The 27245-nt window shown below is 35.4% G+C and overlaps 1 protein-coding gene across 1 annotated transcript; it reads right to left on the bottom strand.

The window, feature by feature from the left end:
- Window positions 1-375: 375 nt before the first annotated feature.
- On the bottom strand, window positions 376-23677 carry LOC149798234 (uncharacterized). Its single transcript, XM_089963352.1, has 5 exons — window positions 23597-23677; window positions 19874-20034; window positions 10239-10387; window positions 9424-9595; window positions 376-7033 (listed from the first exon to the last, which is right to left on the bottom strand). The coding sequence occupies exons 2-5, from the start codon at window positions 20031-20033 to the stop codon at window positions 2973-2975; spliced, it is 4542 nt and encodes a 1513-aa protein (XP_089819478.1). The 5' UTR covers window position 20034; window positions 23597-23677; the 3' UTR covers window positions 376-2972.
- Window positions 23678-27245: the final 3568 nt, after the last annotated feature.

The following is a 27245-nucleotide window of genomic DNA, read 5'->3' as shown; positions in this document are numbered from 1 at the left end:
AAGTTTTATCTCAGAGCTGTCAAGCAGAAATTGAAACTTAATGGGTGGATTAATGTAAATTTTCATACATTATCATGAAAAGACCAGGGACAACAAGCATCATCAAATTGCATTGGTCAAATAAAATCACATTAATTTTGTGAACTTAAATATACATGGCCATAACTCAACAAGTGTGGTCAACTATGGAACTCCAAGGAAGTAAAGCAAACCATTAGAAATTGTACAAGCATTGATAACAGGGTGTGACAATACCAAAAGAAACCTATCCAAAGCTATTAATTTCAAGAAAAGCATATGTGTAGAAAATCCAACACCATAATGCAGGACTCAAAGACATCTAGAACTGACATAAGTGAAAAAGCAAGAACAAGATTTCTGAAAGCATCTTTATTGACAGTCAGGGTAGAATGTTGATACAAACCACCTAGCTTCCTATAGTCTAACAAAATGTATAGCTTTTCTTTCACTCTAGAAATGTCACAAAAATATGCAGGAAGCATTCAACTCTTCATTCTTTATATCTATCCCCCCCCCCAAGTGTGTGTGTGTGTGTGTATATATATATATATATATATATATATATATATATATATATATATGCATATGCTCATTTTATTCATCTAAGCACCTAGCATACAAGTTTACATCAAACAATGCTAAGTAAATGAAATTGTACAAATCATGTTAGTAAAAGTAAGAACAAATTCCATTTCAACATTTTTACTACTTTTCTTGTTTAGGCTCTCTGCTTGGGAATCAATATTGCCAGTAATACTTAGCATAATGAATCATGATTTATGCAATTATATAGTCTATGCAGCAAGACGAGACTGCAATTCATGTACCATTAATTTGCTGCAATTCCCCTATACATTTTAGGGTGAAGAAAATACTAGTGACAAAGAAACTCCATTATCTTGGAAGGAAGTAAAATCAAAAGACAAATGAACAAACTCGCCATTTTAAATAAATTATACAATATTATCATTTCAATTTCACTGAAAATGAACAATCCCCAATACTCAAGATTCCACTATTCAAAATGGAAACAGAATTCTTGCGTAGACTTTGCATTTTTTTTGTTAAGTGCGAGTCCATGGGTAATTCATGAAATGCAAAATGACTTTCAAATGTGTACACTATACTCACTTCAGTTCACACTACGAGTACCTGTCCAAAGTCCAAAATAGACTTGATGAGTCAGTTTATCAACAGTTTTAGCTGTGTTGAACTTTCTCTCTTTCTAAAAAAAAATCCTTGCTATCCAGGATCTTTAAGGCATGTCATGTATACAGCCTAGTGAAAGTCCTAATCCCAAAAAGTGCAAATGGAATGCTTAACCGCAATATCAGTACTATCAGACTTAACATATCTTTTACTTCCATTCAAAATCTGTACATAAGATTACTCTTTCCCTGCATTCTCTTCTATTTAAGGAAGATATGATAGCTATTAAAATCCAATAAAATCATACACAAATTAAATAATGCATTCTTCAATAACAATGAGTGTCTGAACCAGTTTCAATTTAACAAGACACGTCGCAAATTCAACTTGCAATGAAAATTGAAGTTAAAATCAACGTTCATACCAACCTTTTATATGCATACACATACACAATTTAAATTTATAATAATGAAAGAAAAATTTCTTGAATGCATTAAGAAACCCATTAGAATAAAAATGGAAGATTCAATCCCTTTAATACTGACCTAATAAGACAATTGTTTCACTCGAATAGTTCTCGCTCAAAAATTGATTTATTCTAAAATAATTATCAAAGATAATTTTTAAAAGTATTCTGCCTTACACATTTTTAAAACCGTACTTTTAGGTTTAGTCATGTGTAGCTGAGCATAGAGTGTTAGTCATATTTTTTTAAAATATAACCAAGGGTGGATAATGGTTCCCCAAACTGACTAAGCTTAGTGAGTTAGTTAAATTACTTTTAATACGGCAAAGGGTGGATAATGATTATCCATGCTGTCTAACCATTGCAGAATATTATAAATAAACAACACTTAACTTTTACAAATCAAATTTCAATAATTATTATAGAATCATACAGCAACATTTTTTTTTACATACTTTACACCAAAAACCCCACACATATCCATTAAGTCCATGCACAAAATGCAACAAATAAACTGAAAGCAGGTATGTACATTAATTTTACCTAATAATGAATTTGAAAAATCTGTACAGCTTTGATCAATGTCAAGTTCTTACAAATGTGCATTCATTTCACTTTTATCAACACAAAATGCTCTTGCTACGCATCGTGATCATTCTAGTCAGCAGCTTTAACAAACTGCAGGATCTGAAATTGCATGAATCACATTTATTAAAAATGTACTCTCACATACGTACAAACAATTCCAGTGGCTCAAAAATATTATACATAAACAATGCAGTATTCGTATTTCAACAGATCAATAGTCTCCTACAAAGAAATGCAACTAGTTAACATAAATATACACTGGACATAAAAATGGTATGCAAATGTCTTGTTACAAGCATGAATATATACAATAAAAATGAATTGTTTTTCAAATTGCTTTGCAAGTTCAAATTAATGAAACCAAAATATTGCAGGAAAACTAAAGATCATTTACACATGTCTGAATACAAGTATTTCAAAAACATCTCATTGTGAACCTTAGTTACTTACAAAGCTGTGAAACCATTCCATTCAAATGCAATAGGGTTGAACACATTAGTCCAGCAAAATGACCTGGACCTTTAGATTATGTTTCATACTTTCTGTGATAGGACAAAAATGTACTTTTCTGCCTCAGTCAGGTAAAATGATAATGAATAGTCCTTATCATTCTCTAAGCATACAATATCAATGAAAGTGCAAAGCTGTCACCCAAAATTTGAAAGGTCGTTAAAGTTGTCCATGTATAGAAGATTCACAAAAGGAACAAAGGAACTGCAGACATTTTGTTGCAAATGACAATCATGTTTTAATATCCTTCATCTTCAGCTGTCTCTGGCTGCATTGCATACTGCACAGTTCCTCCCTGTTCCACTATGGCCTGGTGCACCTCATTTGGATCTGCAGTCTGGACAATGATGATAGTTTCCTGACCGCCTTCAGTCTGGAGAGTGGTCAGGGCCTGGCCAGACAGGATCTGTCCCTCACTGACCACAGTGGCATAGGCCCCTTCTGAAACTGTCACATAGGTATTACCATCTTCACTCTCCTCTTGGACAACATTCTGCACCTGAGCTACATGTTGACCTCTTCTACGTCGAGTAGGTTTCTGTTCATATATTTCCTCCTCCTCCTCTTCCTCTTCATCCTCTTCATCATCTCCATATTCTATCTCATATTTTCTGATGATGGCCTGTGCAGACTCACCAGCAGCCACATGTATTTTTCCAATATGCTCCAGAAGCATCTTCTTTCTCTTAAAGGTTTCTTGGCACATGTCACACTGGTATGGGGACAACTTTTTGTGCACCAACTGGATATGAGACATCAAGTTAGACTTGTTATTGAAGCAACGCCCACAATCATTACATTTGTGGGGTTTCTCACCAGTATGGATCAACATGTGACGATCAACATGATACTTCTTAGTGAAGCGTTTTTCGCATACTGAACAGATGAAGATCTTCTGATTGGGTGATTTCCAGCCTTCATGAACTCGCTTGGTATGGCCTATCAGGGCACCCAGTGTTTTAAATGCAGCTTTGCACGTGTTACAGAGATACTGCCTGGTGTGAAGATGCATCCCTTTGATATGGGTGTTAAGATTACCCCTGAAGGCAGAGGAATAGTCACAGTGAGGACATCTATATGGTCTGCGACCAGAGTGGACTGTTCGCATGTGAGAGCTCATCCCCGTTTTAAGGACAACCTTGCCACATATGGGACATGGAATCTGCATGCGATTCTGCTGATGAAGCTCCATGTGGCGTTTGAGATTCTTGGAGACTTTGCCACACTCAGGACAGGTTTCTCCATCTTCATCTCCTCCTTGAGTTGAAACTTTCATGATTCTCTCCCTCCACTTAGCATTTCTCATTTCTTCATCATAGTCTGGTTCGTCCTTGTGCTTTGTCTTGATATGCTTGACCAGACCAATGAATGCCTTGTCACAGAAGGGACACTTCAAGGCTTCTTCTGCATTTCTTTTAAAAGAGCGTCTTCTGGACTCTGGATCCTCAAACAATCCCAAATCATCATCCTTCCTCCTTTTTTTCCTGGGTGAAAAGTCTCCATCAATGTCAAAGTCATCTCCCTCCTGCCCTATGGGACCAAATTTTTTCTTTTTGAGTCTTGGATCAGTCTGAGTCTGGACAGATCTTTTACCTCCATCTTCTGAAAAGGTCTCTACCTCTATGAAGTTCTCCAGTTCCAGTGGCTCTATCTGGGTTTGTGTAGAAAAGGTCTTCATCACAGGACCTTCTCCTGATTTGCTTGGGCTTTGTTGAGAATGTCCCGACCTTTTGTTACCTGGAGAGGAATCATCAAATTCAAAACTGTAAATATCATCATTTCTGTTAGATTCGTCCATAGACTGACTTGAAGTACCAGGTTTTTCATAGATATCAATTGGCTCATGTTTTGCAATCATATGTGTTTTTGAATCTTGTGTGTTATCACTTGTCTTTTGCTTCTTCTTTATTGGTGTCACATCAGAGATACTACTATTGTTTGCTTCAATCTCATTCTCATCACTACGTCTTCCTCTCTTCCTAGTACTTTTTTCAATCTCCTTAAGCATTTCTTCTTCTTCAATTTCCTCAATATCTTCTTCTTCCTCCTCATCTATATAATCAGAATCTTCAAATGAAACAGTCTTCTTTAGTCTTCCTCGTCCAGGTGTGTTTGTCTGTGAGTCCTTGTCTGCTTCTTTCTTTCCTTTTCCACTTTTAGGTGTTTCTGCAGGGCTTTCCTTCTCTTTCAGCAATTTCTTAGTTACTTTAGTACTTCCAGAATTTTGCTCAGTGCTACTCTCTTTCGAAGACGATTTTGGTGGTCTCCCTCTTCCACGAGCATCTTGTTCTGGTTCCTCTTCCCCTTCAAGTTGTTCAGCTTCTTCTTCAACTTCAGTAAATTTCTCCTGCTTCTTTGGTCTTCCTTTACCCTTTTTCTGTGTTGTCTCTTCCTCCTCATTTTCTTCAATGACATCTTCCTTTCTTGGTCTTCCTCTTCTTTTTACTGTATCAGGAGTATCCTCAGTCTTTTGAACTCTACCTCTCCTGCCTGATGTTGGTGTTTCCTCAGCAACTTCATCTGCATTTTCCTGATCTTTTCCAAGCCTGCCTCTTCCTCTGGAAGTTTTTGATGATGTGGTTTCTTCTTCCATTTCAGCATTCTCCTTTCTTGGCCTACCTCTACGTCCTGAAGTTTTGCTGTCGGACTCTTCCTCATCCTGTTCATCAGTTTCTTCAACATCTTTTTTCCGAGGCCTTCCTCTTCTACCTGTTTTCTTTTCATCATCTTTATCTTTTTCTGCATCATTCTCTGTCTCTTCCAGTTCTTTCTCCTGTTTATTTGCTCTTCCTCCTCTACCTGGTGTTTTCTTTTCTGGTTCTTTTTCTGTGGCTGCTTCTTCTTCTTCTGCATCTTGCTTTCTAGGTCTTCCCCTTCTACCGGAGGTTTTCTTTTCAGTTTCTTGTTCTCCAGTTTCTTGTTCTCCAGTTCCTTCATCATCCATTTCTGTTTGTTTTTTTGGTCTTCCTCTTCGTACAGGTGTCTTCTTTTCAGGCTCTTTCTCTTCAGCATCCTCTTCTGCTTCATGCTCTTCAAATTCTTCTTCTGACAGCTCTTTGTGTCTTCCTCTTTTGCCTGGTGTCTTTTTCTCTGGTTCTATGTCACCTTTGTCATCAGATTCAGTTTCTGATTTCCGAGGTCTACCTCGCTTACCAGGTGTTTTTCTTTCTGTCTCCTCTTCTCCAGCATCTTTACCCTTAGATTCTCTACTTTCACTATCCTCTTCTTTCTGTGTTGACTCATCCTCTTTTGCAAGTCTTCCTCTTCTGGCCTTTTTCTCAATCGGTTCTGCCTCTACCCCTTCACTTTCAATTTTCTTTTGTCTCCCTCTCCTTTTTGGAGACTCAGCTTCCATTTCTTCAATTTCAACTTCAATGACTTTAGCAATGTCTTCTGTTTGCTTAGCTGGTCTACTTCTACCTTTTGCATCTGTCTCCATCTTCTTACTTTCTTCTTTAGCTATTTCACTCTTCAAGGGTTCTTTACCAAGAGTATTCCCAACAGGTATAGCTTTTTGTTGTGGAACTTGAGCTGCTGTTTCCATCTCAGCATCCTCCACAGATATCTGACTGACCGTTTCTTGTGGAACAGTTACTGAAACAGTCACATCCTCACCTGTCCTGATTGTAACTATTTCTGCTTCTGAAGACATACCCACCTCAACAGCAGTTTCACCAGATACATTTGGTGAAACTCTCACTATTGCAACTTTAGCAATATCATCTGCTTCCATTGGTTCATAAGCAGACTCTGATGGATCAGCACCTTCCACAGCAACAGCCTGAGCATTATCCTCACATATCTGTGGCTGATCCTCTTCCAGTGGTGTATAGTGCTCTGGTACAACTGGTTCCTCTACTACCTGCTCTTCAAGTGGAGTATACTGCTCTGGTTCTATTGGTTTTGACTGCTGCAGCAACTCCAAAGCTTCAGTAGTAGCCTCTGTCACTCCTTCAGCTTTTGCAGTTTCCAATTCTTGCGTTTGCTGCATCTTACCTGGCTGTGGCACTGGTACAATTCCTTCTTGAATGGTCACTTGACTTGGTTCTGTTTGATAGTGGAACTCTTCCACACTTTCTTGAATAAAGGTCTGGTCAACAGACTCTGCATGACTTGGTCCTACATCTGTGCCTTGATTCTGGATGTAGGTCTCTTCCATTACTACTGCTTCCCCATCTGCTTCCACCACAGTCTCTGTTGGCATTTCAGTTTCCTGCACATAAACATGTTCTACCACTTCTTGATAAGTTTCTGCTGACTGCACCTCATTCACTTCAGCTTGCATTGTGACCACCTGGTCTGGAAAGAAAGATATATATATATATATATATATATATATATATATATATATATATATAGCAATTGCAAAATGTCAGGTGCTTCTAACTAAATTTGGGCCTGCAAGGAAACTAGATTTGGAAATATAAATATAAAAAAATATAACTTACTTATCTTCACAAAATGGTACAAGTCAATAATTAAAGAGATCCATGTCTTTGTAGCATGCATAGCCACAATACAGACCCAAGAAATCTTGACATTAAAAAATTAAAACTTGAAGAATAAAATTTGAAACCAACTTCTTTTTGAGCAAACAACGTTTGTTCAATAATATTTAACTGATCTTAATACCTTAGGAAAACTGCTACTGCCTCGCAAATCTAACCCTACCAGAGCAGAACTTATTTGTTAAAAAGATAAAAGTTATCTGCCTACCTTGGTGGGAGTTAGTTACCTCCCCCTTAATTCCTGGGAACTATATTGGAGTTTCAATTTGATGGTCAATGTCTGTGTATAAAATGTAAGATCAGCACCATTTTCATTTAGAACCAAATGTTTTTAAGACGTGTTTTTGTGAAAGCCTTATGTTGATTGTTATAATCCATCTAAACTTGTGCCAAAGGACAGATGGACAAAGGATGATCTCATAAGCTCTTTTGCTCTATGACCAGTATAGCTAAAAATGAATGTGGTCAGGAGTTAAATGCAAAAACATATCCAGTAAAATGTGAAATGTTGGTCACAATGACTTTCTTTTGTGTCAAAGATGTGATACTAATAGAGACACATACAATCACCTAAATTAATGGCTTCAGTGTGAATAGTGCTCAAGACAGAACTCAAACTGACATGAAATAAAGCTCACAGTAACTATTTTTGTGATAATGGTGCAGTAGTAATAAAGATACATCTCTCACCAAGTTTCTTGAATCTTGGTTTAACAGAATGAAAACTGGGTGCTTACAAAAACTCCAACAAGCCAGAAAAATATGAAATAATGGTGTCATCTTAACTGATATGCAGACAATTTGGCTTGTTGGTTTACCATAAGAGAGCTTGAGAATAAACTGAACACAAAATTTAACCAAATTCAGCCAAGCATGAAACTTGGGTTACCATGAACTACTTCTGTGATAAAAGTGTACTGCCTGTCAAGATGCATCCCACTGCCAAATTTCAGGACTCTTGGAATAAAAAAAACTATATTCAGGTTGCAATGACCTAAACGCAAACACTTAAAATTTAAACATTTAAAATGTGATATGTAGCTAACAGTGATATTCATTAATGTAAGGGGTTTGTTACTAATAGAAATGCATACAATTATATAATTTGACAATTCTAGGATGAACAGAAAAATAAACTTCAAACATGGAATGCAATCAACATCTACAGTTCACAGTGACATATCATAAGGGTGGGTCTTGTACTTGTGAGATGCATCCCCTCACCATTTTTCATGAATCCAGGTAAAATTATATATATATATATATATATATATATATATATATATATATATATACACACACACACACACACATACATATACAGGGTGCAGCAATCCTGAACTAAATATTAAAGCTTTACTAAGAATGTACATATACCAAGTTGCCCCCACCCCACCCCGTACCATTGGGGTAGTTGCTACGAAACCAACTCCAACCTACTGCATAGGACCTAGGAAGAAAGAATGGTTTACATTCAGTGAGGGTGTACATATGTGTATGCCTTCATTTGTATGAATGACATCAATGATGTAAGGAGTAGTACAACAGCTTGCCTCTACCTCTCAGGGGTGAGCTAATAAAGAATTGCACCAAAAACATAGGTAAACCCTTCCAAATAGATACAAAACATTATGTACTACATAATAAAAATGTTCTTCAAAATAAAACATAACGGTAATAAATTTAAAATCATCAAAACCACAGGGTCAAAAGATGCAATATAAAAAACAATCTCTTGGATGATTTCTTAAGTTGTACCCAAACTGAGTTCGTATAAAAAATACTTTTGTCTTGTAATGTGGAAAGGTTTTTGAGAAGTTGTAATATCTCTTGTGAATAGACAATACACGATGCACTACTCAGTCAAGACATAAGCATCAGCCTTAAAGCAAAGTGTGCTGAAACCTGTCACTGTTTTTTTTTTTTTAGTTTAACACCATTTTTCAGCACATGATAGGCTAAACATGACAGACAATTTATCCATACAGTTTATCAGATGCATTTTTGACACAATGTTTCATCAGTCAAAAACAATGCAGTAAACATAGTTTTGCTCGATTGTAATACAGCTGTAACAATCTGTTAAAATAACAAAATTTCCAAAAGATCTGTTTACAAGGAGATCAACAATTCTGTAATTCTGTGAGCATGGGCAATCACTAGGACCCCCCATATGCATACCAGACTGAGTCACAGATTCTATCTGCTGCTGATGTTGCTCCAATAGTTGACTCTGTCCTTCCAAGGGCTGCTCCATTGTTTCAACTACCTCTGTTGTCAATGCCTCCTGACTAAACAAATCCTGGCTTCCAGGAATAGCTGCTGACTGGTCTATCTGCATCTCAGTATATTCCTGAAAGTAGGTCAGCCAAGTATGACTTATTAATTAAACTTTTCAAGGCAAAATGATATACATGGTGGCTAGTATATCTGATGGAGGAAGAACCCGGGAAAGACACAAGTATGAACCACTGATCTACAGGAAGATTATGGAATGCTTTCTCCTGTTGACTATGCCAGAGATCTGAACCCAAGTGAACAGAGGTGAGATATCAGTGATCTGTAATGGGGCGAGTGCCTTAGACCACTCAGCTACAGGGACCACTATGCATGATGTACAACACACAATGGATGCATGGCCATATTATAATTTTACTTGGCTTAACAGCCATGTGAACTAAAAGCCAAGGAATATGTAACTTCTTACACTCAAGCAGTTTTATTTGTTTATTTGGCACTGTAAATTAAGTAGGTTATCTACTGCCGAGGTAACTGGACTAAAGTATTTTGTCCAATGAGTGCATGGTGGCTGACCATAGTCGATCCAATCATAGGATTCAAATCTTCACCATTAACCTTTATTGCCCCTGCCTTTTTTATTTATCTTTTATGACATGTGGTTGGGTGCATCAGTCCTACACTACATTCCCAAGCCCACAGGAGGTTCATTCTTGCAGATAATGGAATGCAAAACTAAGTGTACATCAGAAACAAACCTGTGTCTCATTACCAGCCATCTCGTGGGTTATTTGCACTGATTGGTCATGGACTGCTGTAGTGGCAGTTTGTTCTGCCATAATCATCTGTGGCACAGCTGTAGAAATAGTCTCCAGGTTATCATAAGTAACATTCCCATTGGACGGACCTGCAAGAAACAAAAGTTGTGTCCTAAAATGAAAACATCTTCATTCTGAATTGTAATGGAGTGCAGTGGTGGGGGGCACTGGAAGATCATAGTGAAGTGGAAAGAAAAATTGGGAGCAATCAGATGCTATGCCATCAATAAGTCTTCAGAAAATATTGTTTTTCAGTGATCCTTGAAAAAAAATGAAGTAATAACACCCTGATGGCTGCCAACTATTTATAGGAATATAAGACAAGACATTTTGTTTTTCATTTTTTACAGTTCTGAACACTGAAACCAGATTGGCACCATTTCCATTTAGAGCCAACAAGTTATCACAAGCAGTCTTTCAGTGAGAAGAGTTTTTTTAATTAAAGTAAGTTTCTCTGAAAATATTTACATAATCATATTAACATTAGGAAATAATCTACACTACATTAGAATCCAGCTCTCACTCAATGACTAGAAAAAAACCCCAAGCCTTACATCTACTATGTATACAAAGGGGAGCAACTCTTACAAGTTATCTTCCCTTGCCCAAACTAGGTGGCCACCAATATCCTTGATGTTTACTGGTACAAGCTCCAGTGCAATCTTTAAGACGCGGAGATGCTCCAGGATTTTATCATAAACGGGGATTTCCCCCCACCTTTGTTCTTCCTGCTCCACTCAAGACCCTTGTTGAAATCAAAATCTTTAAAAGATGTTGCCTCTAGTTGTAAGAGCATTAAACTAGTTCCTTGTTTCTGTGATTAATCTGTTCCTAACCTGTGTATGAACAGTGTTCTGTACTGAGAACCCCATTCAGTTGGCTGTCTGGCTTAGCCATCTACAACAAGTCTGAACAATGTTCTTTATGGTTGTTATATACAACTTTCCACAACTCACAGGTTTGGTCTTTTACAGACTTCTGCTCCAAAATAGGATTTTTCACTAACATACACTCTGTCATACTTTCCTGAATTAGCACTCAACTGACTACAGTGTCAGATTTACTGTGCCATAAAGCTGTATTAGGATTTAAAGTCCATCAATGCCATAGTCTCCTTGTTCAAAGACAGATATTTTGATCAAATGAATGTAATTACTAATTTCATTTTCAGATTCATATTTGTTGTTGTTGTTGTTATTGTGGGGTTTAACGCCATTTTGCAGCACATGATAGGCTATACATGGCGGCCAGTATTAATGGTGGAGGAAGAACCAGAGAAAACCCCGGAAAGAACCACCGACCCACGAGAAGCTACTGGCAAGCTTTCTCACATACCCACATTGGCTGAATCTTAGACTCGAACCGCCGCAGACAGAGGTGAGATGGCAGTGATCCGTAACGAAGAGCGCTTTAGACCACTCGGCCACTCTACAGATTCATATTTGTAAGATTTATCATAACCTTAATGCTAGGCTATATGGTTTCGTAGCACATGATCCTGCAGGGCTATTTTGTGAAGAGAAAAAAAAAAAAAAAAAGTTGCACATTACTTTTACATTGTATTTTAATTGGTTTGTCTGTCTGCCTTTTCTACATTCAATTTTGAAATACTTGAAATACCACTGAAATGAGGGGTTGACCAGCATACTGTCTCTTTTCAACCATACAGCAAGCACTCTGGACTCATATTTAACACCATTTAAAGGTTCAAAATCACTTACTGGTTTTGTGCATGAACACTTTCCCAGCTCCAGTAATTTGATATACTTCATAACTTTAAGAATAAATTTCTGTCATCTCTATGAGCCAGTATTGTAAAATTAGTAAAGGTTCAAACTACAACAGAATGCTTGTTACAGGGCCCAATGTGTAAATCAAATTTAGTTTAACAACATTCATGTCAAGCCAAAGAAACCAACTGTGTGAACAGTTACATAAAAATACACATTGCAGTAAGTGCTACAATATTTCTACTGGCTTAATTTATGTCATAAACAAGCACTTTAAGGGCGTATAACATTTTATAGTGCTCAGAGTACATTTTCATATACCTGGCTTGAATCTAATCTGCAAGAGTTCTCATGCATCACCACTTTCAAAGTGTACGAATTCATACAAATTTTGCACAAATCACACGATCACAGACCTTGAAGCATCTCTTAGGATGCTTGCATCTGCAGGGAAGGGTCAAAAGGATTAATCATAACATGATCAGGAAAGTATTTCTGGAGAAATAATATATTTCAAAATATGTTCTTTGTCCAAATACATCACATGATCAGATTAACCTTAGTAGAATAGGTAAGTGGATCAGGAAACACTGCAGCATCCAACCTGTAGTAGAGCTGAAATGACTATTAAAAATATTTAAAAAATAGTAGTGTGATGCTAAGTCCCTGTCCCTAAAATTTCAGATTGGGGCCCTCCTGCATTTGAAGTAATGTGCACATCAAGCTTGTCAATAAAAAATCTACAGTGCATAAGAAAAATTGAATCACACCAAAGAAATACAGAATTTTATTTTAAAGTTGTTGAATGACTTGTAAATTGTATGCTGCACATCTTTATAAAGATTGTCTACTTACTGTCAAGGTGTTTTCAAGGTTCAAAATCATGTTGTTCAAGGTGCATTATTACATTAATTTTAAAGGATACATAAATGAAACTGTGTAAACACAAGTTAATACTTACTATTACTCCATACAAGGAACATTTGTTGCAAATTTATTTTTTTTAAAAATAAAACAAGAAGTCAATTGTATGATCACTGATATCTTTCAGATTAATATTAAACATCCTACATGTGGGCATAAGAATAATGTATTCACTGAATAAAGTTCATTTTACTGTCTAAACTACTCTATTTACAAAGTCAACCATATTTTAGAGTGAATTTTTCAGTTCTTGTAGCTTGTCATCAAGCTGTTTTTCAAGAGCTCCAAGTTCAGCGATTTTGTCATTTTCACTTTTCCTCAAATTATTTTGATTTCATGATAAAGTAAATTTCCCCATGGATCTTTGCTTTCAATGCATAGTCATCATCAGCAGCTGTTGTTGTCTCAATGTCTTTTTCAGTGCCTTCCTTTCTTCTTCACTCATCCCCATAAACAAAAAAGTCAAGATATTTGTTTTATTAAATTATCACTTATTTATAAACAGTGTATGGATATTTTAAACTATTTAATATTAGATATATTAATATTTCTATTTCTATCAGCTTTGCTGTATTCTATATTTTTAGATCTATCGTGTTCATTGCAATTATCATCTGTCCTATTTCAACTCAATTCCAAAATAGAACCGGACTGAACTAATTTCATAATTAAGACTATATACAGTTTCTAATTTAAAACTTGAATCTCTGTTTTCACAAGCATACCTCTTTCATCAAAAATGATTTCATGGTGAAGGCTTCTTGTTTTGCCTGTATTAAGCGCCATTACATGAGCCTGGGATTTTTTCAGCTACAAGTGACTGTGGAGCACTATCTCCCATTGCAGCAAATCAACATCCTTCTGGCATATTTTGCCTTTTGCGAAGCTATCTGAGAAACATCTCATAATCCAAACTGTTTATTTTTCATCATCTAGCCACCGAAGTTGGAATCAGCAGCCAGCCATGTCGAAGCGAATGATTCAAATTTAAACCACTACTACATGATGGGTTCATATAATCAAAAGTTCAAAATGTATGACTGTGATGTGGCCAGTTGTGGAAATATTTCTGTTCCGGCACAAACTTAGCGATAGATTGGTTTTTGATGTTTTTTTCCACTTTTTATTTAATTCTGTAAAACAAACACTATTTATTAATTCCTTTTCAAGGCTTTTCAAGGTACCCAGGTAATATTTTAAATTTTCAAGGTGTTTTCAAGGCCTTGAGGGAACAAATCATTTTTCAAGGATTTTCCAAGTTTTCAAGATTCCCTACAGACCATGCATTACCTATCATTACTGTTTGGTTTCCTTTAACATAAATGTCATTCTACCAATGCCAAGTCAAAAACACAATCTGTAAGGATGTCTACCATACATATTGTTTTATAGTTGAACTCGACCTGTGTTTAAAAATTATGATTTTTTCATTAAAACTGAAGAAGGAAAAAAATCAACGGTTCTTTTTGTGATATACAGTAAATAAACCAGCGAGAACCAGTCTAATGATGAATGGAAATGTCATAATAGTAATTGTGACTGATGCATGGCAGAGTAATCAGATTAAGGCTAACATGTGGACCAAATAAACTGTTAACGGATTAAGTAATTGTTGAAATTTGACGAGTTTAGGTCAAATGTGACATTTTTGTTGTTGTTGTTCAAGGGTCCAATGCCATCTCTCAGCACGAGATAGGCTATACATGGTGGCCAGTATAACTGGTGGAGGAAGAACCCTGGAAAACCCAGGGAAGAACCACTGTCCCACGAGAAGCTACTGGCAGGCTTTCCCACGTACCCACGCCAGCCGAGCCTTGGACTCGAACTCACGAAGACAGAGGTGAGATGGCAGTGATCCGGAACGGTGAGTGCTTTAGACCACTAGGGCCCCAATGTTTTTGTTAATTATGTTTTAAGTAATAAACAGATCAAAGGCCAACCCCTGGCAAGGAAAAAGTGTAATTCAAGTGGACAAAAAGAGTAATCCAAGCAGAAAAAGAGTAATCCACATATAACATGATATAAATTCAATCAGCATATGTACAAAATGATTTATTTATCCCTCTGGACTTTTAACATCAATTACGGTTTCAAGTTTTCATATACAACACTGAGCTTTAAAAAGCAACAGACTATCATATTGCATTTCAAAATACTTTGTACCATCTGAGACTATAAATGTTTTGCACACCAGTAGAGCACTAAGTGCTGAGTTACAGAGCCTGGATCTGAATTCAGCTTTACGTTTGTTGGCAATGCTGAACAATCTCTCATAGCTAGCATTAGAATTGTAAAGAACCCAATATTCCTTTCATAATCTGATAAAGAAGAGGAAATTTATATCTTCCAGTTATTGGGTCTTCTAGCTGGAAATAAGATTGAAAAAAAATCAACTCTGAAGTACAGTCAGGTAGAATGCCAACTTCTAATTTATCAGCAGACTTTCCTGCAGCATGGTGCATCATATGACAGAGATAACCTGATATGAACAATGATGAAGACATTTTTCAAAATACATAATGCAATTCCTTTATGAATTCCAGTCATCACTGACGCAGCATCAGCTGAAAACCCCATACAGTTCTGCCAACTTATATTTATTCAAAGCATTATCAAGCAAACAAAACAATGTTTTCTCCAGTGGAATCTACTGTTCATTTTGGTAATGTAAGAAAAGCACTCTGACTTTGCCATTTTCGTTGTCAAAGTCTATAACACAGACTGGGTACAACTTGTGTCATCATAATCAATACTCTTGTCTGTTGCAATACTGAACGGCCCAATTTTCATGGCTTCTGCAATATTAAATGAAGTATCTTCTGCTAAACACCTAACAATATTAGATGATTTTGTTCTTGCACATGCATATTTTCTGCAACTTTGTAATCAGGAAATATCCATTTGAACAAAGAATCAATGTAGTCTTCTACCACTAGGGGTAGTCCATGTTCTATTAACGCCTCAGCATTTATAAAATTTGTGTGCACAATTTAGTTCTGCCATAAGAAAAAGAAGTTACCTTAGTATTGGAGTTAGTAAAACGAGCTAATACAAAGTTTCTTTGCTTTACTACCATGACCAATATTATAATCCTTTCCACACAGCCTGCAAGGGGCGTGAAGCTGCCATAGAATGGAATGCTGTATGATGTAATTCATGTGTTCATCTCTGAATCGATTTTTCGTCCTTTTTAATCCAACTAAGAAACTATTTCAAAAACATTTTTGCTCTAACACATGCATCGACTAGAACAAATCCATCTTGATTTTTAGAGCCAAATGCCTACAGATTGATTTCTGTACCAGATATGAATTTGAACAAAGAATCTGCGAGCAAAGATTACAAGTTAGAAAACCAGTCTGTTCTCTCCAAACTAAGCCATACAGCTACTATAAAGAGAAACCGAGGTCAAAGTTTGAAAGTAGAACCAGCATGTTTCTTGGAAACAGGGCAGCTGCTATAAACAGAACATAATACTGTTAGGAAAGTGCATATAAGATATGGACAAGCATACTCTTATGTCGTAGTTACATAGAAGCCGTCTTTTCTGGAATATGGTCTGTGGGAATAATGGGATGTTAACAAAAAGGAGAAAACAAATTATAAATTTTGTTTGGAGGGGGGATATATCGAAAAAGTGTAATCTGAATACATTTATGCATAAGGTGTAATTTAGTGAAAAAAGGCACAATGATTATGCCAAAAGTGTAACAGTTGGCATATATGCAAAGGTGGTCCATAATTGCTTGGCTCTAATTACAGAAATTGTCCTTTCTTATTGCGAAGGTGAAATAAAAGGGAAAGTCTACAAGTAATGCAATTAGAGTAACACCTATAAATATCAAATGTATACAGAGAAACTAAAAATCAAGTCATGCTTCAGATGTCCGGATCAGTTGTTAATACCTCAAACCATTACCACTCCCCATCCCTGATCGTTTTACCAAAGAAAGTTTACTCCAATATAGTTTCTCATTTGGTTGTATATTCAAGTTTTGAAGCTATTCAACAGATATAGAAATACCAATCTGCTTAAAATCTGACACAATACCTCTCTTAATTGTCTTAAAAGGCTTAAGTCAGCTTCATAAAACAAAGATATATATGTGTGAATAAGAATGTGATAATCACTGAAGAACAATTTATTATTAAACTGAGCAAGTAGGAACTTCAAGTAAATGTTCACGCATGCAACAAATAAGCAAGTAAATAAATAACAAGCACAGCCCAAATGAAAGTGAAACTCAATCCAAGAAGTCCCTTTTCTTGGCAATAGGAGAAGAACATAGAAGATATAAACACACAGCACATAGCATTTAACAAAGGCACTTTTTTCTAAACTAAAATCTGATTTTGAAAAATTTAAACACTAATTAAATAAATGAAGCTTAGCTGTCATCCATTAATTTTAAAGACAAAAAGTTGCTATATTATTTCTTCTGTTCAAAGGTTTGCACACATTCCCAAACCCAACTGACTGTTTCACTGTTTTCTATAATTATATTAATAATTTAGAGATTCCTACATCTTTCCATGCATTTGTAAGAGCAGAGTGGCCATTCAGCTGGTCTGTACCATTCTATATGTATCATTTTTGCATGTGTGCAATGAAGTGTCTGGTATTCTTGAGTTGTCAGTGGCTAACAATACAAGAGATAGTGCAACTAAACCTAATAATGATATCATATGCGTGTTACTTTATCTCTTTATGTGAACAGAAGTTCTAATCTAAGAAACTTATTTTATTATTTCCATCAAATATTCTGCAGACTGCTGAAAAAAGCGAGATGCAGTGTTTCCCTTTACGCACATTTGTGCTTCAGGGACACACGCTGGAGAAAATTGATGCACACATTTTGTTGCCGTGCGTTTTTTTGACGCAAAGGATTTTCATATCAGGATTTATTTAATACCCAATGCATTGGATGATGGATGGCATCGTATTTTCTTCGAGCATAGGCATTGACTGGTTCCCCGCTTTGTTTGCTCCTTGCCTTGCGCTCCTCTATTCGTATAGCAGAGTGCAACGCAGGGAACATTCGAAACAATGTACCAGACTAGCATAGGCAATGTTATGATGGAGTAGCTTCCCCTAATCTTGCGAGCTCTCACACGATTTCCATTAAGCTCAGCAAGCCGTCATCTAGATGTTTAATCTCATTGCTTAATGCACTAGAAAGTGATCTCCAGATTAAAACGCCGTGCAGTAAAAATCATTAGCGAATAAAGTGAAAGAAGCAGAACACAAATGAGTAACTGTGGATCTAACTTTAATGAAAAATGGAGAAAATAATGCCCTTGACTGGAAAACAGTATTCATACATTAGGATTACTGGTGTGACTTATGATCGCATGATTGCGAAGACTGCAAAAGTGAATAATCCTTTCTTGACAGTGTTTTAGAATTTTTAAAAATCTGCCCTCGTTCATATTGATTATAAGGAGGCTGTTAAAAGAACGACTTTAAAAGAAAAATGAATAAAATTATTCTTTGAATGGACATTGCATTTGTTTGTTAATTGTGCATGTTGATTTATTTGGATGTTTAGAGAGACAGAATGTTGTGCAAGTTGCAATATCCTATTTGAAGCTGAAAAAGTACGAGTCATATGAAAATTTGTCAGTATATTTTTGACCCCCACATTTTTTTTATTTGACCCCCAGTTCTGACACCAAGGTTTTTTTTTTTACCCTCAATTTTACACCCCTGGGGGATACAATGGAGATGTATAACTGAAAGGAAGATATTATGTTCTGAAATTGACAATAATCATCATGTCCTCACCCGAAAAGTTATGCACATCACTTGCCATTCACTAATGTAACAATAAAACCTGCTAATTTTGACCTAATGGGACGAAGAAAACAGTCTCCAAAAGACAAAAGTTTTCATGGGTTTTATTCCTGTGTAAAAACTGGACTGTTTACAATAAATTTCACTCACCCAACAATGATTCCTCGTTTTCCTGGTTAGCTGAGTCAATGAAACAATCTCCCATGCTATTTGAGAGAAGCTACAAGTGATTCAATTTTTTCAAAGAATTCATTTTCAAACTATAATAACTACTCATGTTATTTGTATCTAACTAAATTTGAAATACTCTGACTGGCATGTAACACAAACATTATTACATACTATTTGTGCGCTGAAGTTGGAATGTGCACATGTATTAAAATATGCAATAATTTCGTATATACATCATAAATACACGAAATATGATGGACATTGCTCAGATACCTTATCATGCAAAACCAGATGCCTTTACTGTCTTTTATATCCTCCACAATAAAAAAGTAATCTATTTTAAGTTATTGTCTATGTGTGCCACAATATAGCGCTGAATAAAATATTTATTACTTTGAAGAAAAACAATATTAGATAACGTGGCAAACCAGTAAGTAACTGCAGAGTACAAAAGTCAAATTAGAGAATGATCCAGGACAGTACTGCATTTTTTTTGGTACAACAAAGAATGTAATGCAAGGGTGCACAACACTTTGTATGGCCTGAGGCCCATGTCCTTACTTTTTATAAGTGTATTTATTGTTTTTTTAGACACAAAACTTTTGCATTTTGACGGGCTTAGTTCAAAGTAAATTATGACCCACACAAATGTTTGAGTTGTGCACCCAAGATGTGATGCATCAATGTATTTTTCAAAAACAAAATACGACAACTTAGCTAATTCAAGCACAAAGCTGGATATAAGAATTAGACATTTTCTCAAATTTGCAGCCACTACAATTATTTTTAAATTTTTTCTTTTCTTCAATCAAAAATATCATTAATCCTAGTTATTAACTTGTCATTTGGCAGACAGACAGTTCTTAATGAACAGAAAGACAAGCTAAAAGACAAAACTCCAGAGGTTTTCAAATCTTGGGTAGGATGGAATTCTGCTTTTCTTGACAACCAAATACCTTCTGTTGGCATAAGTTCCTCTGTAGTGTAGATAATGTCTTCAGGCATATAATGTGCCTCCTCACTAGACTGTGTTACTATCTTACTCTCTGCTGTGGTAAGCTGGTCACCTACTCCATTGCTAGCCACCTCCAGCACTCCTCCATTATCCGATTCCATTCTAACAAGATAAAAAGACCAAATTAGTTTAGTGCTAAAAGTTAGTTCAAAAGGGCATGTGTGTGTGTGTTTAGAACTAATCTGATTTATTTAATACTTGCCGGCCACTATTATTAAGCTTTACCTCAACACAATGGCAATACCTCGTCCATGCTAGATCCACCAACTCTGTCTGACCTACATCCTCTGTGCATGCTCAACAGCGCATCATCATTCTTTTTAAGGATGTCTGGTTAATGAAGGACACTGAACCAAGGTGGGAGGAAAGCATCCAACAGTGAAAGGTATTTCTATAATTAAAATTAGTTTTACTCCTCCCCTCAAAAACTTACATTTAAATGTCAGTAATATATTACTTGTCATTTATTACTTCATTAGTTATTAATTTCTAAGTACGGTTACTGATAGACAAAGTAATAAAATAAAGAAAAATTAACCCACCTTGATGCACAACTACAATAAATACAATTTTCTTTAACCAAAGACTATTTAATCCTGATTTTTTAATGATCTGCACCTTATCTATCAAGAAACTTCCTGACAAAATTTATTATCTCTATGGTCTTTTACAATGGTGGCCATGTACTTAACTTGGGTCAAAATAAGAGCACATCAAGTGGCATCATCACAATCGAGGGTGGTACGAATTAGTTTATCAATATGCATAGCTTTCATTGTGACAGTACAGCACGCAACATTCAATCCAGATTGTATTGGATAACATTTAGATTTATTTTGTCAAAAAAATGTATATGTACTTTAACATCGATTTTGCCTTAGGCACCTCTTGGGGCGCCTATAGTACGAGTCACACGGGTCATGTAGGCATTCAACAATAACCATTTCAGTAATGGTGTAATTTTTAGAATTTGATTCTACATACCTCTAAGTGGAAATTCATATACATCCATATTCCTTTCGAAGATCATTATTTATATACTCCGATGTAAATGGTCACCAGTAATAAAATTCGTACTACCCTTGATTGTGACGATTCCACCTCATGCGCTGTTATTTTGACCCAAGTTTAGTACATGGCCGCCATTGTAAAAGTTCACAGTGATAGAAAATTTTTGTCTGGAAATTTCTTGGTGACAGTTGAAGTGCAGAGCATTCAATAATCAGGACTGAACAGACTTTGGTTAAAAAAAAATTAGTGTTAAATTTTCAAATAAAAATTTATTATTAATTTTAAATGAGTAAATGTGCATACATTGCCCATGTGACTTGTACTATAAATAATGACCTTCCAGAGGAATATGGATTTATACAAATCCAAATGAAGTGAATACTTGCCACTTGTATGTAGAACCAAATTCTAAAAAAATAACACATTACTGAAATAGTGTTGAATGCCCTTCTGTTATGGTTGTGCGTGATGGCCATAATGCACTCTCCATATCATGTCTAAAGATGACTTATTTAAATTTGCCCTGGAAGTAGACATAGCCAGGACTTCATGGGCTCTTATCCTCATGAACAATATGTCTCTCTGCGTGAGACCCTCAAGTGAAATCTGTCAAGAGGTAGAGGATTATTTTCTTCATAAAATTCTGTTTGTAACCACAAGTGAACCTATCATGGGGTGGAAAACACTGTCAAGAAAATACCTCTTTATTGGTCCGGTTTTGTAATTTATTGAGCACATATAAACAATTTGTCGAAAGCAAGGCCTAAATATAACGCGATAGATGATTTAACCTTAAATCAAACATTTTTAGGTCTGAAACATATGGGCAACGCGATGTGGAATTCATAAAGAGCCGCAAGGTCAAGGTTGTCTTTTTTGTACATCACCATATTTGTTGAAAATCTAATCAATGCATGACATTATTAGGAGAAACTATAAAGTATTAACGATCACATTAAGGAAATCAATTTCTAAAAATTAGATATGTTCACATGGCATGCATGCCACGTTTGTTCTTGACTGTATGGACTCACTCGGAAAGAAGGACCCATTTCAATTAGAGATCAACTTCAACGCTTCAGTTCACTGTCAATGAATAGCTAAGGTCATATTTTATCAGCAACAATAAAATTAGAGGTTCAAGTCTTGATCTTACAGTATGATCAGACCAAAACAAAAAATGTATGTGCCCTCTCTGGTCTCTACAATCATGTGTGGCCATGTGATTTCACATGAGCACATTAGAAAGTACTGTATATATTGTATTATTTCTAATTGAGATAAGTACTAAGATTATATGATTGAAATTGCAAATATGTATAAATAGTTAAGCATTTGCTACTAGAACAATTAATTTAACTCGAGCTACCTACCACTGCCACAATTACTGTAATTAATTCACCTGACTCTCCCAAGAATCCAGGCTTATGGCCCTAAAACCAACCCTTTTTGCTGATGATCACATAGGAAACTTGGGTAGTAAATTTAATGATTTTCACACATGCAACAAGATGTACTTATGGACAATTGGAATAACAGAGGATATTATAATATTCCATCACAAAAGCATGGGGGGAAAAAATCATGCAATAAATTTGACAGGAAATAAAAATTCAACGTTATACTGTAATTTTTTAAATCTGCACTTTTATGTTTTAAATCTTAGTGTTTCACATGGTTGAATTTATGGTTATAAAAGTTTCAAATTTGCAATGCAGTCCCAGTACTAACTATTGGGTAAAGAAACTAAAGTTTTCAAAGATAACAATACCAATACACTTACCAGCAATGTAAATTGCTTGCTTCCATCATCAAAAATAATCACAAGAATAACAGAAAAGATCTGGTCTATCTGGGCAATGAATATGCTGATAATAATGGAAACATTACAAAGTGGTCTGTGCACCACTGGCATTGCTGAACAAGTTGATTGCAAATTTATTTCATACAAAATCTGAAACTAATTTTATCAATCATAATATTTCATTTCTTTTCCATGCCAATGGGTCAGAACAATTACAATAACTCTTCACGTTGTTTACCCTCACAAAAATCGATAATGTAATGCCTATACTTAACCACTCTATCTTGATACATATGGACGAAAACCGTTAGTAATTGGCTCTTTCTGGTGTATGCTCATAATGCATACAACTCAATCGGGCTTTTAAACAGGAGCAAAAGTTTATTAATCACCTAAAGGGGCTGAACTCTACTTTCGACTAAACCTTCAAGACACTGATAAACTATGGCCGCCAATGCCAACTAGGGGCGTCATGCACATAAAAAAGGTATTTTATCCGCCATTTTTGTCAAGCGACCTACTTTACCAGCTCTCCGACATAAGTGCATTTCTCGTGACAATACCTGATTTTAAGAATAACCAAAAGATAATAAATATGAACTGGGTATTAGAAACTGATAAATAAGCCTGTTAGGGTAGGTAATATTTTTAAGTATTGTCCCCCTTTTCATCTCAAGGGCACGTAATCGTAAATCGCCATTTTTGATTGTGTATTCTACCAGTGCTCAAAGTTATCGCCCATTTCACAAAACCACGGTAAACTAACCCGCTCAGCAACAAGCAAATACAAACTAACCAAATGATGACAACATTAATGCATCCTAAAAATTGTTTCAGATACTTATTTACCTATGAAAAGTGCATACTTTTCTCAAAATAACTTCGCCGCCATTACCTTTTGTTGCCTTTTCCTGGGTCGGGCACGCCGTAGATAAATTACCCAGAATGCAACAGTAGTCATGCCTCGTGCTTATTCGCGGGATCCGAAGGCAGACGTCACATATTGATTTTAAAATTTGCACTTGGTACATTCAAATTATAACAATTTGTTTTTGAAAATATTTTCTATAATATGCATATTAAGAAGCATACAGACATTAAAGACAAAAACTAATATTTTAATAATAATAATAATAATAATAATAATAATAATAATAATTATTATTATTATTATTATTATTATTATAAATACTCCTTTCTTGTGGTCAGATTAGATGGACTTATATTATACAGCTAGTAGCAGCTACTTAACCACTAAACACACACACACACACACACACACACACACATATATATATATATATATATATATATATATATATATATATATATATATATATATATATATATATATATATATATATATATACACACACACACACACACACATATGGGTGTAATACTGTGGAAACGGCGTTCACTTCTTTTTTTTTAGCGCTTTCCCCTTTTGGGCTCTTGAATACGTCTCATGGCTTCTTTATTGCGTACTTTCACTTCTTTATTTAGCACTACACCACTGTATGTATATATGTATATGTAGATGTTTGTGTGTACAAAAAGTAACAGAAAAGAGTGAATCCATCAAGCTTTGCAAAATTTAACAAATAATGTATTTCCCTCGAATATCAAAATGAAAAAAGAGAAAGAAAAGGAACACACGGTTTGACGAATCAAATCCAAAATTAATCCAAGAATTACAAAATAGAAGTCCTAGAAATAAAAAGTCCTGAAGGAAACTGAGTTCGAATCCCGATGAAATCCATAATTGAAGACGATGACGTATGCTGTAACCTGCGAAGTGCTGTTATATGAACAGTTTCTTATTTAATCACAGAAAATATTATTCCAGTTTTGAATTCCGTATAAATTTAAGAGAATGTCTTTGTCCAATAATTTTGGAGGAGCAATTAGTATTTCCAGGGAAAAGAATCACTTGAAATTTATTTAATTTGAAGAAGAATAAAATAGGCCAGACTGGACACAACATAAAACAAACTGGCTTTTCGAGTGTTACGGCACGACTAACTAATTCTTATCATAACATGAGTTATAAGTAAAACGCAAAACAGATGCTCGGATGGGGGCAAGGGTTCATCTTTCCAGAAGGAATAGAAGTTTGTTACCCCCCTAAAAGAAAAAGAAACATTTATATAACAAAAAATTATTTTTACCATAGGTCAAAGCAGCAGAGAGGGTGAACAGATCACTTGCTTTACAGTCCATTTATGAACATAAAGCTTCCTACGAAAACGAAAAAAAAAAATGAGGTCAATAACGTCAAAAAAGAAGCCTCTAACTTACCGAGAGTTTCTTTAATAGGGTTACTTTATCTTTGGCGTTGTGTTTTTAAAGATTTTGTTTACCTGTCGGGGCACTTATTTGTGGTCGCACCCTCTCTGCTGCTGTATTGTTCGAGCAATTAACGCATTATTATGTTATTAATGGAATCTGACACTAGTAGACTAGCTCGAGAAAGATTAGAAGCAATTAGAAGATATATTCCTGTTCGTGATGTTCACAAACAAAAACTGCAAAAACAGCAAGAAGCACAAGTTGAATATGCAGAAGGTACAGAAAAAGTATTTAAAGCTGTTACAAAGGTTACTGAAATAGTTGCAGAAGCTACTGAAGGTCTTCTTCCGGCATTAAAACAAACTGCTGAGCAAACTGAAAGGATAGCAAGAAGAATTAAACAAACAAACATTTTTTTAAGAGATCTTCCAGGCGAAATAGTTGCCGCTCAACCTCCCGGTAGAGAGGAAGAGGTGCTTGAAGGCATTGGTGAAATAAAAAAAAATATCTTGCACCAATACCTAAAGTAAGAAACGAAAATATTGTATTGATTACAAAATTTAGAGAAGATTTTATTGAAGAACTTACTGATAAAGAAATTGTTACAGAAGAAGAATTACCTAGTACTGCAGAGTTGGGTTTTCTTCGAAGGTCGAACTTTTAAAACCTGCGTATGCTGGCGTAAATATTGATAATTTTCTTAAATGTGGATATATCGTATATATTAAAAAAAAATTACAGGCTAGAAATGATGATCCAAAATATAGAGAATATATTGAAGAAATATTTTTTTTATGCGGAGTCACAAAAACAATATATTCAAGAAATAAATAAATTGTATGCGGAGTAACAAAAACAACTACCACAAACGCAGCCTCATCAACAACAACCACAACGTCAGCAAACACATTCTCCTCAATAACAAAAATCACGAATTTCTCAACCTCAACAACAAAAACAAAAATCACGAATTCCTCTACAACAACGGCCAGAAAATGAAGTTGATGTTAAAACTAAATTTACATCTAAAGGTTATAAAATTAATAATAATTCAAAATACAATGAAAAAGTAAAAATTGCTGCAGATGGATATAATGAAACAGAAAAATATGCGGCACCTGAATATGTTGGATGTTGGAAAAGTCAAGATGACTGGATTAAAGATGTATTTCTCGCCTATACTGATCGTAGTCCTGTCAGTGATGATGACACGACTTTTAATCAATTTAAAAAGGCCGTAAGACAAAACGAATCTGGCACACCTCCTGGTGCTACTAGAAGTGGGTTTATTACTCAGGGAACTTGTCCTGATAGTGTTCTCGCCGATGTTGACCGACTAGAAATTCTGATTCGAGGAAAACGTGCAGGAAATACTTATCCAGAAAGTATTAATGAAATGTCGGATATTTGCCGAAGACGACCAAAAACAATGCAGGCGCTGCTGACATTGATGCTGAAAACATGATTATTAATACCAAACCAAGCTATAACCTAGGATTTGCTATCCGTAAATCAATGTTAAAAGGCGATCGTAGACGATTTTCATGTGCAATTCCACTGTCTCATTTTTTGGATTTTGTAGAAATGTCAGAAAAGTTATCTTTGGAGCGAAACATACAGTTGTACTTGTGAGAAAGGGTAATGATAATGATGCTATTTGGCGATCAGATGCTGATGGTTGTAAAGTAATATTATTTAAAATTTCACAGTGGATACCCGTAATGACTCCAACAATTGCTGAAGAAGAGAAGTTAATTAGTTTTATGAATTCAGGCAGAAAATCATTGTTATCATGGTTGACAGTAACTACAGATAGCACTCAAAGGAATATTGCTAGGTTATTTACTTGGCATAATGCATCACAACAAGGAGTTTCAGCACCAAGACATATTTTTATTGCTTTACAAGATGCTGTTCGATTAAATGAGTAAATACGTAATCGTATGATATTTGACAATTTTAATATTAGTGAAGTTTCTTTACGGATAAATAGATATCAAGAACCATCTGAAGATATAACGTTAAATTTTGAAAATAACTATGTAGCACGTGGATATCATCGTTTAATTTGACATTTATGGGGTGTGATCAAAATATAGACACTGATATGCAAATATCACAGTTAGATTTTAGAAATCTGTATTCGATCTATTATTTTTCATTGGATCATATATAATTATTCGAACAATCTGTCGTTGACATTCAT

Source organism: Sinohyriopsis cumingii, chromosome 6 (genome assembly GCF_028554795.1).
Source record: "Sinohyriopsis cumingii isolate HCF-2022 chromosome 6, ASM2855479v2, whole genome shotgun sequence".
Classification (NCBI taxonomy): domain Eukaryota; kingdom Metazoa; phylum Mollusca; class Bivalvia; order Unionida; family Unionidae; genus Sinohyriopsis; species Sinohyriopsis cumingii.
This window is presented reverse-complemented; position numbering and strand designations above follow the sequence as displayed.